General features: G+C 48.6%; 1 protein-coding gene across 1 annotated transcript in view; it reads left to right on the forward strand.

The window, feature by feature from the left end:
- The window catches only part of Oprd1 (opioid receptor delta 1), a 33,343-nt gene that overhangs the window by 13,232 nt on the left and 4,805 nt on the right, over positions 1–15,306 (forward strand). The window contains exon 2 of the mRNA XM_041651954.1: positions 14,862–15,211. Coding sequence (XP_041507888.1) covers positions 14,862–15,211 — 350 coding nt within the window. The remainder of the gene's footprint in view (positions 1–14,861; positions 15,212–15,306) is intronic.

Consider the following 15,306-nt stretch of genomic DNA (forward strand, 5'->3'; position numbering starts at 1 on the left):
GTCTCCAGATAAAAGGGAAGTAAGCCATGCTAGACAAGCAGGCTGCTGTCCTCCAGGGCAGCCCGTCTTCTCACTCAGTAACTCTTCCCTCCGGGGAGTTTTCTCTGATGGTTGGCAACAGTGACCGCTATGTCACCCATCAAAGCAGGGACCACAGATTGTTCCTTCCTCCTCCTCTCCATCCTTCCTTCTGTGTGCTGGGTATCTAACCCTGGGTTTCAGAAACATGCTAGGCAGTTGTCCATCGAAGCACACCTCAGCCTCCACGCGCTGTCACAAACACCCAAGTACTCGCCCATCTGTCTCTCTGTCCCTGTGAGCGGGGAGCAGGGTGGGGGAGTCTGGCACAGGCGGTTTGTAGGAAGGTCATGCCCTGTTTCTGGATTACCTGATTAGTTGTTTACCGCACTGAAGATCTTTCTCTCTCCATCTCTCCACACTCACACACATACACATGCACACACTCACACATGCATGTGAGCGAATACACACACGCGCACACACACACACACACACACACACACATCAGCCTGATATCATAGCAGCAACCTGAGGACCCAGTCATCCTGTGTTTTGAGATGCTCCACTCACTGGAACCTGGAAGCTGGGGCCCATAACCATGGCCTGGGGAGCCTGGCTGCCCGGCCAGCAAGTCCCAGCAAATCTTGTCTGCATTACCCTGTCTCGAAAAACCAAAACAACAACAATAACAACTGTCTGTCTTGCCTCCTCAGCACCGCCACGCCTGGTTTGTTCTCATGGCTCCTGAGGATTGAACTCAGGTCCTCAAGCTTCACAGAAAGCTCTTTACCAACCGAGTTGTCTCCCCAGCCCCAGAGTCCGCTCCCTTGGAGCTCCCATGGTGTCTGCATCCAGTCTACCTCTTATGCCCAAATCCGCGAAGTCCCCCAAAAGCCAACAAGGACACCGAGTCCTGTATATAAAAGCAAAGAGCCTTTATTTTATGCAAGTCTGCAAACTCGGTCTCTCCACATGTCCAACATATTGGAATAAATGGAGAGCCCTGAGCTCAGTTAGAGTTGAGTTTTTCTAGTAGTTAAGGTAGGGGTGAGGGATTTCTAAGGTTCAGGACTCCTGATTGGCTGACATATGTCTAGGGTGTCCTGGTGAGTTGCTGACAGGTGATCCTATCTACAGCAGTTGGAACATTAGGCATTTCCTTTGGATGGTCTGTTCTTGGGTGGTGCTCAGGTAGTCTCAGTTTGTGGTCCTTCCTGCAACCAGGTATTGGCTTCAGGGTAAACTACTGAGACTCAGGCCTCCATTAAACTTATCGATGGCTGAGTCCTACTCTGGCAGGTGATAATGGTTGGAAGTAAAGACTTCCTCTGGGTGATCTGCTCATATTTAGCTTATCATGGCTGGCTCCTACACACCCCACAGCACAAATCCAGCCTTCCTTAAACAGAATCAAGGATCGGAATGGAGAGCCCTTTGAGTGTGCTCTGGGTCTCCAGTGGAAGCTGGGCCTTCGGCCTAGTTATGGCTAAGTATAGCCTGGCTGGTCTCACCACTCATGTTCAACCCAAGGGCCCTTTTATTTCCACGTCCCAGCCATAATCTTCTCCTCTGATAAGCTCACTGGGCTTCATTATAATTAACCACTTTCCTTCCCCCAGCTCTGCCAAAACTGAGACAGCTAATTAATTTCTGGCCAAGTGCCATCCCTCTTAAATGGCGGGTGGGGACACAGCTTGCAACCCTGCTGCCCAGCCAGGCTTGTTTTGTCCTTTGGGAGAGCAATCACCCTTTGTCTGCAAATAGAGGAAGCTCCAGCTGGACCCCTGGCTGCTGGGGTTGCAATGTTGACTTCTTTGTTTCTCCACAGTGTACCCAGCCTTTGGGATCTCTGCAGTAACAGGGCCTCAGAGCCTTCATCTGTAAAATAGAGGGCTTTGACTCCACCCCAGGGAGGCGGTTAGGGGTAGTGATTAGGGAGGTGAGATTTTGAACCCCAGGGGCTAGAAAGCTAATTCAAGGCCTGCTAGACAGCTTTACCTCTCTGCCCCTTGGTCTCCATGGGATCGTGATGCTGCCCTCTCTGTGGTTTTGCTGGGTCTGTGGGAGAATGAGGGACCTATATTCTCAGCAAGTAAGCCTGTCCCACAGTTAAGAGTTGGCAAGTGGCTGGGCCATGGTGGTACACACCTTTAATCCCAGCAGAGGCAGGCCGATCTCTGAGTTTGAGGCCAACCTGGTCTACAGAATGAGTCCTAGGATAGCCACATTACACAGGATGGCCCTGTCTCAAAAAAAAAAAACAAACAAAACAAAAAAAAAAAGGGAAAAAAATCTACATGTTAGACACACACCCAGGTAGCTTTCTGTTCTGTTAATGGTCTATATATATGCACAGGCTTGGAGGACTGCAAGGTCAAGGGTAGCCTGGGCTACCAGGTGAAACCCTGTCTCAGGCAACAATAGCACATCTGTGTGCCTGTAAAAACAAAACAAACAGCTGGGCAGTGGTGGTGCACGCCTTCAATTCCAGCACCCAGGAGGCAGAGACAGGCAGATCTCTGAGTTCAAGGCCAGCCTGGTCTACAGAGCGAGTTCTAGGATAGGCTCCAAAGCTACAAAGAAACCCTGTCTTGAAAAACCAAACCAAATCAAAAAGCCAAAAAGCCAAAAACCAAAACAAACAAAAAAGCCCTCATTTCAAAACTAAAATCAAAGCAAGAAGCTGTTATGCCCACATCATGAGCCCCCAGAGACCACCAGATGTCCGAGTCCATATGCAAAAGTAAAGAGCCTTTATTGCAAGCCCGAGCTCGGGTTCTCTGCTCTGACACAGCGGTTGGATCGGGGAGAGTATTGAGCTCAGCTGTGGCAGGGTTTTTAAGGAGTAATGGATGGTGTGTGTGTGTGAATTCTGGATTCAGATGGAGGTTGAACTCCTGTTTGGACAGGAGCGGGGTAGCAGAAGTCTTGTCAAGCAGGGATTGGTACTGGCCTTGCTGCAAGGAAAGTGACAGCCTATATACAGGTCAGGTCAGCTATCCTTAATGCTCTGGAGCTTCTAGTCCTTGTTTGTTTCAATTCTGGTTGGTCCCCTGCAAGTTACAGTCTGTGTTTTGTCCTGGTTATTGTAAGGGTGAGGCCCAATCCCAGTGTTGCTGGTCTGCGGCCTGTCATGGCTGCACTGATGTTAAGTTAGGCCTTCTCAAAGCCTCCAGAGTGTCTTCTTTCAGAAGGTTAGAGGCCCAAACTCAAGGCATGGTCTAGCTCTGGGAAGAATCCTTCCTTGACTGGGCTAGTCGCTGCCAGTACTCACCACCATCCCTTGCTTGTAACTGTCACTCCCGTTTCCCCCTCCATTTGCACAAGGGCTGGCTCCTTATTTCTCGTATTCATCTCTGCGTGTGTCCTCTCTTTGGCTTATAAGAAGAAGGGTGGGGTACGGCTCAGCTAGTGAAGGAGCTTGCTGCTAAACCCAATGATGTAAATCCAATCCTTGGGACCCAGTTGGTGGAAGGAGAGAACTCAGTTTTGAAAGCTGTCTTCTGACTTCAACATGCATGATGTGGTATGCATGTTCCTCCCCAAATAAATAAATAAATATTAAAAAAAAATAATAGCTCAAAAAAATAGTTCAGTGGTAGAGACTGAGCATGGTCAAGATCCTGGGTGTTTTGGAATCTACAGCTTGGAGCCCCATTCCAGACCCCGCCCTCAGCACCCCAAGCAGCCCCTCCCCTTTCCTGGCCTCTTCTGGTACCAGGTACGCATATGGTGCACAGTTATACATGCATTCAGGCAAAACATTCATACATTAAAAAAAGAAGGCAGTGGAATACAGGACAGAGAGTTAGTGGACTCCTAAAAATGAATATTGTTTATCTAATATTTATTCTCTGGCCCTGTGCAGAAAAACCTTGGTGGCCTCTGAGCTGTAAACCACCAAGAATTGTACTGCTTTGTATATGAACACAGAAAGATGGCCACCGCATATCACTAAGAGGGTTATAACAGTCTTGGAGCATGCTCCCTTTCATGGAATGTGGTGTTTGCGTGTTGGCATGGTGTCAGCATAAGGATCTCTGCGGTATTAACACTGGTTTTCATACCTTCCTTCGGATAGGATTCTGGGTGCGAATATTCTCCAGTAAACAGCGGTTATATCTGAGAGCTGAAAAAGCATCTAGGAGGAATATTCATTGTAAATACTTCAGTGACCCACAGCGGGTTTGGTTGGGGGCGGGGCTTCTTACAGGCTGAAGCCTCTACATCCCGAGGTTCCGCAAGGTCGACTGGATAGTTTATGTTTCTGTTGATTTTTGGTCTCGTGCCCCTGTTTTGGAGAAAAACAACATCATTACCACCTCCATTTAGCTAAAAGGGCTGAAGAAAGAAGAGACCTTGGTTTGAGCCTTTAGTCTGTGGCTTCTTCTGAAGATTAAGGTACCTTGATACCTTCCCATTGGTACTCATCAGTGAATACTGTGTGTCAACTCTACCTATCCTTACCCAGACTGCTGGGGTCAACAGGAAGAAGGTCACAGTGCCAGTCTGGTGTGGAAGACAGACATCCTTATATATACTTATTCCACAGATCTGGCCTAGGCGCCTGCTCTGTAGGTGTGAGGCTCTTAGTGAAGAGAGACAAATGCTGTCCTGTCTTGGGATCTCATATTTAATCGACACGGAACATGTGAGGGACATGCACAGCCCCCACTGAGTGCTCAGGGGAGAAGCTAAATCCTGAGTTCAGAGGGAGCACCAGTCTTGAGGTAGACCAGTAGGCTGTCGCCACACCTCTTCTTCCTGACTGTGACCTCGACAGGTTCATTACCCGGCTTGATAAATTGAGGTCTGTAATTGCTACCCCATGGAGTGCTGTGGAGATTAAGTGATGTAAATGGCTTGTCTGCGTGCCTGGCACACAGTAAATGTCTAATAGATGTTTAGCATCTACTGAAGCAAACCAAGGCAGAGGCACTCCCGCTGCCCAGAAACCTCAGACATAGCTGAGTGGTTTGTTCTTAGTGGACTTTGTCCTCCTGGCCCCCTGGACCTGTCACTGTGCCTGTGACATCATTAACAAGTCTGGTCATACCTAAGCAGCTGATCTGTGAGCAGATTATCTCCGATTATCCAGAGGGGCCTGGAACATGTGAACGCCACCCGAGTCTGGACCCATGACCAGAGCAGGGAAACCCTGACAAAGTGGGCGGCAGTGGAAAACTAGGGAGCTGTGGGGCAGGGGATTTGAGTTAGCACTCTGGGGACCGTCTAGGTCTGGGTCTGAGTTCTCTCACTGTCCCGCTCCTAAGCCACGCATCTTTGAGATCTGCACAGCTCATCATGTAGAAAGAGAATGTCTTCCTTCCTTCCTTCCTTCCTTTCTTTTTTCTTTTGGACAGGGTTTAACTCTCTAGCCCAGGCTGGCCTTGAACTCTTGACAGTCCTCCTGCTCCAGTCTCCTAAGTGCTGGAATTACAAGCATGTACTGCCAATCCAGTATGAGGGTATTAACCCAAGGTTACAGTGAGGTGGGACAGAGATCAGGCATTTGCTGCTTCTAGCATAGTGTCTGGCTCATGAAAGAAAGAAAAGACACTTCAAGAATTTTATATTATTTGTTCATTCATTTATTATTTATTTATTTTGAGGCAGGGTCTTGCTATGTTGCCTTGACTGGCCTGGAGTTTACTTTGTAACTCAGACTGGTTTCAAACTCATTGAGACCTACCTGCTTCTCCCTCTCAAGTGCTAGGATTAACAGCATGCACTACTGTGGCCCCATCACTCCAAGAATATTGCTTCAAGAAAGCACCAGTCAATGGTGGTGCACACTTTTGATCCCAGCACTCAGGAGGCAGAGGTAGGTGGATCTCTGTGAATTCAAGGCCAGCCTTGTCTACAGAGTGAGTTCCAGGACAGCCAAGGCTACACAAAGAAACCAAAATAAAAGAGAGAAAGAGACAGAAAGAATGCAAATAACCCACTAAGTGGTCAGACCAGTCCCAAGAATGCCTTGTACTAGGAGAGGAAGTTTCTCCCATCTCTGGGCTCCCAGGGTCAGGCTCTTGGCACTCTGACTGGCTACCCCGAATTTGCCTGGGGAGGAAATCCTTCTCTCGATTTAGTGTGCGTGAGGGCAGGTTTTGAGTTGAGGAAACCCAGTTCCCCAGACTCCACGGACCTTTATGAAGTCCCTGTGGCTCTGGTTGTATGGATGAGCAGAGAGGTTCCCTCACAGAGCACACCCAGTCTCCATCTGAAGAAGAAAAAATGAATAGATACCCATCCTCCCAAATTACAAATAGAAGTGGTACCCATCCTCCCGAGTTATGAAAAGATGTGGTACCCATCCTCCCAAGTTACGAATGGAAGTGGTACCCATCTTCCCAAATTACGAAAAGATGTGGTACCCATCCTCCTGAGTTAGGCTGGTTTGACAGAAGAATGAATGATTTCCGGGCTCAGGAGGGAAGGTGCTCAGGCCCTTGGTATTCTAAGAGGAAGAATGCCGCGGTGGCTGTTCCGGAGCAAGTGCCCAGGCAGCTATATAATTCAAGATCAGCTAATGGGGATTTTTGACTTGAGGGAAAAAGATTTCCTAAAAGCATCGAAGAGTCAATAGTGGTTCAGACAGAGCTTTCTCTGGGTCTGGTCCAGTGGGTGGTATTTTTTTTTTTCCAGTGCTGAGGATAAACCCAGGGCTCTGTGCATGCTAAGTAGGTGCTTTACCACTGAGCCACAACCCAGCACTACAATGAAAGATGTTCAACATCATCACTCTTCTATGGCAGACTCAGTGGCTTGAACCACGTGACCAGGGAGCTGGTTCAGCAATTAAGAGCCAGAGGACCCAAGTCCAGTTCCCAAACCTCTCAACTGCCTATAACTCTAACTCTGGGGATCTGATACCCTCTTCTGGCCTCCTCATGAAACACACATACACCTACACATAAGTTAAATCTTTTTTAAAAAGCCCAAGTGCGGCCAGGTGGTGATGGTGGTGCGTGCCATTAATCCCAGCACTCAGGAAGCAGAGGCAGGTGGATCACTGTGAGTTCGAGGTCAGCCTAGTCTACAGAGCAAGTTTTAGGACAGGTTCCAAAGCTACACACCCTGTCCGGGAGAAAAAACAAAACAAAACAAAACTCAAGTGTATAAACAGACTTCAGTTTGTAATAGGGAACAGAAGGGGTGGTGTGGTAAAGTGGTTAGCAGTGCCCGGGCTTGACTGCCAGAGTTAAATGCCCTCTTGATATGCTAACCGGACACACAATCGGGAAAAGTCACTTCATCTGTGTGCTTTAGTTTTTCTTCTCGGGAGGAGGTCAGTATGCGTTTTAGAAGGTTCTAAGTGACAGAGATGCAACTGAACAGGGTAAGGTATGGGATTGATGGGGTAGGAGATTGGCTGTCCACAAAGGTATTAAGACCCTTATTGCCCTCTCCACCCCACCTATGCCCCTTGCATGGCCAGGTGATTGTCCCCTCCCCCTACAGGAAAGCAGGGCTTTTGCCCTGGGGAGGACTGGACCCAGGGTCAGCAAACTCAGAGCCAGAATGAAATGCCAAATGGAACCAGGAGGAGCCCATCAGCCCCTTCCCCAGCTCTGTAATCGTAAGTCCCTACAGGGTCTCATGTAGCAGGCTGGCTTCATGCTCACTATATAGCAGAGGATGACCTTGAACTCCTGATCCTTCTGCCTCTACCTCCCAAGTACCAGTGTCATTGCCCTGTGCGTCTATGCCCAGCTCTAGAAACGGATGCTTACATGTCCTCGGTGTGGCAGTCCCTTAGAACCAGTCCCCACAGGGCTAGTTTTCAGGATCCTCCCATGAATCCTCAGGCTCACAGCTGCCAGCTCGTTATTCAGCTTCTGCTCAACGACCGAATTTTAATCCAATCTTACCAGACAGTTGAAGGGACTCTCCAGGATAAAAGAGAGGCCAAAGCAGACAGGCCAGCTACAACAGTGAAGCAGGCTGACAATGCAGAGCGGAAGAAAGCATAAACCAGAAATGACCAGTGTCCCCGGAGAGTTAAGAGCTGTCACTATGGCCATGACACAAGAAGCTGTAACTGTTAGGAGAGAAGGAATAACGAGAGAAGAAAGCACTGGGAAGATAAATCACCAGAGTCTAAAGTTTTAACAAGTAAACAGAAAGTTCGAGAGATAACAAAACTGTCATTCTCTGGAGGCTATACCAAAGAAAGACCTTATAAGAAAGTTAGAAGGCCAGGGTGGGAGGTGGTTGAGTGTGCAACAGCGCTTGCTGTATAAACTGGAGGACCTGAGTTCGCATCTCGGGTGCTCACGTCGGAGCAGGGTGCTGTGGCAAGTGTACTTAGGCGGGAGGGAGGCAGAGGCGGGCAGGTTCCAGGGGCTTTCTGGACAGCCTGTCTAGCGGAACTGTGAAGCTCCAGGTTCGGTGGGAAACCCTGTCTCCAAAAATAAGGTGGAGATTGGTAGAGAGGAACCCCCGAGGCCAACCTGTGGTCTCCACACAGACATACATGTGTGAGCACCCCTTGCTCTCACAAATATCAGGAAGGAAGGAAGAAAATAAGTCAGAAGATCAATGCATGAGGCCTGTTTTATACAACGGGATATGAATCTGCAGACTGCAAATGAAAACGAGTCCCCCAAAAGCACTACATCACCAACTGGCAGACGACTAGGCTTAAAGGGAACATTCTAGGAATTTTAGGGTAAAGGGGTCAGATCACATAAGGAATCAGAATGGTTCCAGTACTTCCAGATGCTGCAAGGCAGGCGATGAGCGGCCTATGTACTCAAAGTTCTGATGGGAAATGATTTCCACCCACGAACATATTTACATTCAAAGGAATTAGAAATCAATATAAAGGCAATAGCAGAGAAGGTGATAAAAACTTCGCCACCTATAAACCTTTCTCAGAAGGTGGCTACAGGATGTGCTCCCCCAAAATGAAGGCATGAACCCGATGCAGGGAGACTTTGGATCCAGGAAACCAGGATAGGTAGCTGGTCTGAGATAGCATCCAGCCTCAGGTGCAAACAGGAGGAGGAAGGGTCTAGAAGGGAGCTCACAGGAAAATAAAGCAATACATAGATGATATGGCTAAATAGAGAAGCATTTCGCAGGTCTGATGAAGTTTAGCAAGATGCACATAGAAATAAACGAAAGGGGCATTTGAAGCCTGGAGCAGAGGTGCAAGCCCGTCACCTCAGCACCCAGGAAGTGGAGGCAGGAGGATCAGGAGTTCAAGGTCATCCTCAGTTACATCGAGGTCCAGGCCAGCCTGGACCAAAATGGGCTTTCAAAAATTCAAACTAATAAAGCCAGTGATGAAAAGGAGGCCGCTGACTTTAGGGGGAAAATCTGCACAAGGATGTAAATGGGCATGTGATGTCCTCTTTGATACAGAAGCAGACAGTTGGGTGTAAGTGTATATGTGATGTCCTCTTTGATACAGAAGCAGACAGTTGGGTGTAAGTGTATATGTGATGTGCTCTTTGATACAGAAGCAGACAGTTGGGTGTAAGTGTATATGTGATGTGCTCTTTGATACAGAAGCAGACAGTTGGGTGTAAGTGTACACGTGATGTCCTCTTTGATACAGAAGCAGACAGTGGGTGTAAGTGGACACGTGATGTGCTCTTTGATACAGAAGCAGACAGTTAGCTGTAAGAAGAATGTCAGTCCTGGGCTGCTGAGGTGGCCCAGCAGGTAAGGTGGTGCTGCCAAGCCTGACAGCCTCCACGCAGGTGAAATTAGCCTGCACGCATGGGCGCACCTAGAGTCTCAGCAGCTGGGTGAGAAAGTCGTCTGAGTCTACAAATTAGAGACCAGCCTGGGCAACATAATGAGACTCTCTATATAAATATTAAAACATATGATAATTACACAAACACATACACATAATGAAAAAAGCAAACCCTGGATGTTTTTTTCAAATGCTTATCTGGTTCTCTGGGCATAGAGAAGACTGAGCCCCCTGCAGGTGGTGGGGTCGCGACTCCTGGCTTCAGGAAGGACTTGGGTTAAAATGACAGGGTTTGAAAAGTGGAGCAACCCAGGACTGCATCATAGAATGCGAGGTCTGCATCATAAAGCTGGGCAGACTGTGAGGTGAGACACGAACCTTTGGTGAGTACAGCCACTGAGATTCTGGGGTTGTCATTGTCTTGCTTAGTCACATGCAAAGTCCAAGAAGTATTGTCTAAAGATGACAAATGAGAACATCATCTAAGCATCTTCTTTTACACTTTTTATTTTTGTAATTTATTTATGTGTTTGAGTGTCTTGCCTGCATGTATTTGTGCCATATGTATGCAGTACCCATGGAGGCCGGAAGAGGGCATCAGATCCTCTTGAAACTGTAGTTCCAGACAGCTATGAGCCACCATGTGGGTGCTGGGAATTGAATCTCTTGAAGAGTAGTCAGTTTGCTGTACTGCTGAGCCTGAGAAAGTCAGAGGGCAACTTGTGCAAGCTGGTTTTTACCTTCTACTATGTGGGTCCTGGGGATGGACCTCAGGATTTGAGATCTAACAGTCGACAGGACAGATAAAGCCTTCGCCGTGGATGCTGGCGGGGAGCAGGACGGAGGAGAGAGAGGACAGAGGATGGTGTTTACACTCTGACACTCTGCACTTTGTGTTACATTGGCAGCAATATGATTTTATAATTTTTTGGTGCTTGTAGTTTGGAAATTGGTCCACCAGACAAATGGTTCACAGAGGTGTGTCCCAGGAAAAATAGCTTGCTAGACAGCCCCACGTGAGGAATCCACACGTGACAAGACATGGGAAGGCATGCCGGTCTGCGGGGCTGCTGGTGGGGACTATGGAAGTTCACATAGTGGGTCACGCAGATCTGCCTTTCAGGGGTGACACCCCGAGCCCTGGTATAAGACATGATACTTGTCTGAGGGAGCCTGCTGCTTCCAGGGAACAGAATGGTCCAAATCCTCTAACTTGGGGAACCTAGAGAGGCCAGAGTCCTGGGAGTAAAGAGAATTCTGTCAGGGAGAACATGAGACAGTGGCGTGTGCTAGAAAGACGGAAGCAGCCCAAGAGAAGGTGATTGGAGTGGAGTTAAGTGGAGTGGCAATACACTTCACTGATGAGGATGGCAGTAAGTCCAGAAGTCCTGAGGGGGCGCTGGGCTTGACATGTCTGAGGAATAGCAGAAAGGTCAGTGTGACCCAGGACATTCGTCAGATAGATCCGGAGAGCCTGGACCCCAGAGGTAAGGTTGGAGCCCACTTATGGAACATAGATGGTGTTTTGGGGAGATCCTGGGGGTTGAGAGCAGAAATGGGGTGCGATTTGTTGTCTGGCTGGAGCAGGAGCATAAGGAGGCCACCAGAGCAGGGCGTGGCTATGGAGGACAAGAGAGAAGGAGGCCCTTCAGCCCCACGTAGACCAGCCCAGCAGCCTCGGCTCTCACTCACCAGCAGCCCAGCCCCCTCTGGGGATGGAAGGATCCATCACAAATCAAAATAGCAGGCAAAGAACAGCCTCGAATTGTTCCGTGTAAGAGCAGAGAAATTAGACGAGTCAGCTGTGGGCTCGAGACCGCCTCCCACACAGCTGTGATCCACAGCCTGATGAAGACACTTCCGAGACTCACAATTCTCCGAGCGAAAAGATTCTCTGCTCCAGACCCAGAGCAAAGAGTAGTTATTTTGGGTCTTGGAGGACAATGAGGGGAGTCTTTTTTTTTTTTTAACTAAAAAAAAAAAAACAAAAAAACCCTTATCTGCTGCATCACAGATAAGTTTTAACAGAGGAAAGTTTGGTTAGCCCTTCAGAAACACCAAGTACCAAGCAGGGCCTGGTGAGTGCAATCCAGCCTTTAATCCCAGCACTTGGAAGGCAGAGGAAAGTGGATCTCTGTGAGTTCGAGGCCAGCATGGTCTATAGAGTGAGTTCCAGGACAGACAGGATTCAAAAAACAAACAAAAAGAGTTCAGTGGGGGCTGGAGAGATGGCTCAGTGGTTAAGAGCACTGACTGCTTTTTTTTTTTTTTTTTTTTTTTGGTTTTTTCGAGACAAGGTTTCTCTGTGGTTTTGGAGCCTGTCCTGGAACTAGCTCTTGTAGACCAGGCTGGTCTCGAACTCACAGAGATCCGCCTGCCTCTGCCTCCCGAGTGCTGGGATTACAGGCGTGCGCCACCACAGCCCGGCGCACTGACTGCTTTTACAGAGAACCTGGGTTCGATTCCTAGCACCCATGTGGCATCTCACACCTGTCTGTAACTCCAAGATCTGAAACTCTCACAGGCAAAACACCAATGCAAATAAAATTAAATTATTTAAAAAAAAAAGTTCAAGGTTATCCTTGGGTATATAATGAGCTAGAAGCCAACTGGGGCTACTTGAGTCCTTATCTCTTATCTTTCTGCCCCATCCCCCAAAAAAGGAAAAGGAAAAAGATTCAGAGACCAAGGACTCCCTTCACCATCTCCGGAGGAATCTAGACTCCTGAATCCCACCTCTGATCTGCTGGACTTTTTTTTCTTGTGGTACCAGGGATCCAAACAGACACTCACTGTCCCCAGTAAGCTCCCCTGCAGCCCAGGTCTGCTAATCTGAGTCTGGAGTTGGGGTTTTTAATTCTTAATTCATTCTTAATCAGCACACCTTTACTCCAAGCAGTTATTTCTGAATGCAAGCGTCAGAATCACTTTAGTCGAAGCTTAAAGCCCATTGTGGGACAGGGAAAAGGAAACACAAAGAAACATCCAAACCCATCACCTGAGGTCACACAACCAAGCATGGTGTCACAGTGAGAACCAAAGGCCTCCTGACCGCCGCCATGCTCTCCTGTCAAGTCTCCTGTTCTTCTCTTTCAGTGTGAGTGAGGATGTTCAGTGGTGTCTTTGATTTTGTTTTGTTGGGAGAGGGTCTCAGGTAGCCTAGGCTGGCCTTGAGCCCTCTGTGTACCCAAGGCTAACCTTGAACTCTTAATCTTTCTACTGGACCCTGTTTCCAAGTGCTGGAATCACAGGTGTGACACCACCATACCCAAAGGCTTTGTTTCTTTGTTTTTCCAAGACAGGGTCTTGCTATGAAGCCCATGCTAGTCTTGAATTTGTAATCCTCTTGCCTCAACTTCCTGATAATAGGATTACAATGATGGGTACTCACTTTCCCCACTCTCAGAGACTTCCAGCTATAACCTGAAACATGAGGAATCGCTAATCCCAGCCTGCCCTTCCCTTTCTTACCAGTCCAAGGTGTAAGGGCGATTCTTACCTTGCCCCAGTGTGACTGTGGCTTTGTTTGTTTTGTTTTTTTGGAAACAGGGTTTCTCTGTAGCTTAGGAGCCTATCCTGAAACTCCCTTTGTAGACCAGTTTGGCCTTGAACTCACAGATCCGCCTGTCTCTGCGGGGATTAAAGGTGTAAGCCACCACTGCCCAGCAAGTGGCTGGGTTTTTATGAAGCCGGTGCTGCTCCAGAACAGCCTCCTCCATACCACCCGGTACCCAGCCCAGGCCCTGTACCTAAAGGACCACGACTGTATATGCTGGTCATGCAAGGGCTTGCTGCATCGTGGACGGCTGTCTGCAGCCCAGAGCGTGAAGTATGCTGGGAGTGTTCAGGGCGTCTCACACCCTGGGTTACGACGTGTGACGGTGAAGGTGGCTCACCTTCCTCACAGCGCGGGGACAGGAAAGGGAATGAACCATGGTATTCACAGTGGGATGGGTCCAGTTGTGTGGGGTTAGGAGGCCTGAATGGAACCAAGAAAGAACCAGAAGCCCCAGGCTACCACAGAGGACACTTCAAGGTGTAAGATCCCAGCAGAACCCCTCACTCAAAGCTGAGCAATCATATTCCCCAAAGACTAGGAAAATGGTCTAATTCCCAACTGCGTTCTATACAGATGGATAACACCCTGGGGTGGGTAAGAATGGACCTTTGTAAGTTGTCCTCTGACCTCTGCTGGGCAAGGCCTCTGATAGCCGAGCTGCACCCTGCCTGTGTCCTGAGTGTATAAATCCCTGGACTCAGGGCTGCATTATATATCCATTCTATAGATTCTATTCTATACATCCCTGGACTCAGGGTTACATTATATATCCATTCTATACATTCCAGATTCTATAGATTCTATTCTATACATCCCTGGACTCAGGGCTACGTTATATATCCATTCTACACATTCCAGATTCTACAGATTCTATTCTATACATCCCTGGGCTCAGGGTTACATTATATATCCATTCTATACATTCCAGATTCTATAGATTCTATTCTATACATCCCTGGGCTCAGGGCTACATTGTCTATCATCTCACTAAATTCTCACAACCTTACATTCCCTGACCCCGACCCCCTTCCTTTTTTTTTTTTTGGAGGCAAGGTACCATTCATTATGAGATTCTCCCTGGAGCTGGCGTTATAGGCAGTTGTAAGCCACTTGATGTGGGTGTTGGGAATCAAACTCAGGTCCTCATGTCACATTCATTGTCATAGGTAGCTCAGGCTGGCCTTGAACACATCATCTTCCAGCTTCAGCCTCCCCAATGCTGGGATCGTAGGCTCCAGAGAGATCCTTACCCGTCTGCCTCTGGGAGAAGGAGTGATGGTCAGCTGGGTGGTGCAGGGCCCCAAGCCCACCTTGGCTCCCAACCTTTTTATTTATTTATTTATTTGTTTGTTTGTTTGTTTGTTTGTTTGTTTAGAAAGGGCCTCATGTAGCCCAGGCTGGTCCTGCACCCCCAGTCCTCATGGGTTAGCTTCCTGAGGTGTTGGGATTGCAGGCTTTGACACCACACTGGGCCAGCCCCTTGTGTATTTTTGATGAATTCCCTCTACTCCCCCGGAGTAATGAAAACCGAAATCCACGAGGTGGGTAGTCACCCGTGCTCTTCCTTCTAAGGTACACTAAGTTGAAGACCGCCACCAACATCTACATCTTCAACCTGGCCTTGGCTGATGCGCTGGCCACCAGCACGCTGCCCTTCCAGAGCGCCAAGTACCTGATGGAAACGTGGCCGTTCGGGGAGCTGCTGTGCAAGGCAGTGCTGTCCATTGACTACTACAACATGTTCACCAGCATCTTCACCCTTACCATGATGAGCGTGGACCGCTACATCGCCGTCTGCCACCCGGTCAAGGCCTTGGACTTCCGAACGCCTGCCAAGGCCAAGCTGATCAACATCTGCATCTGGGTCCTGGCTTCCGGTGTTGGGGTACCCATCATGGTCATGGCAGTGACCCGACCACGGGGTGAGTGCGTGTGCGCGAGGAAGCTGCAACCGAGGCCCGACCACCTGTTGACCTCTGTGGATTTCCAGGGCGTTTATTTGGGCAAGTGGGAGGGG

This window comes from Microtus oregoni, unplaced genomic scaffold, assembly GCF_018167655.1.
Source record: "Microtus oregoni isolate MIOR12 unplaced genomic scaffold, Mior012 000005F_ref0000423, whole genome shotgun sequence".
NCBI lineage: Eukaryota > Metazoa > Chordata > Mammalia > Rodentia > Cricetidae > Microtus > Microtus oregoni.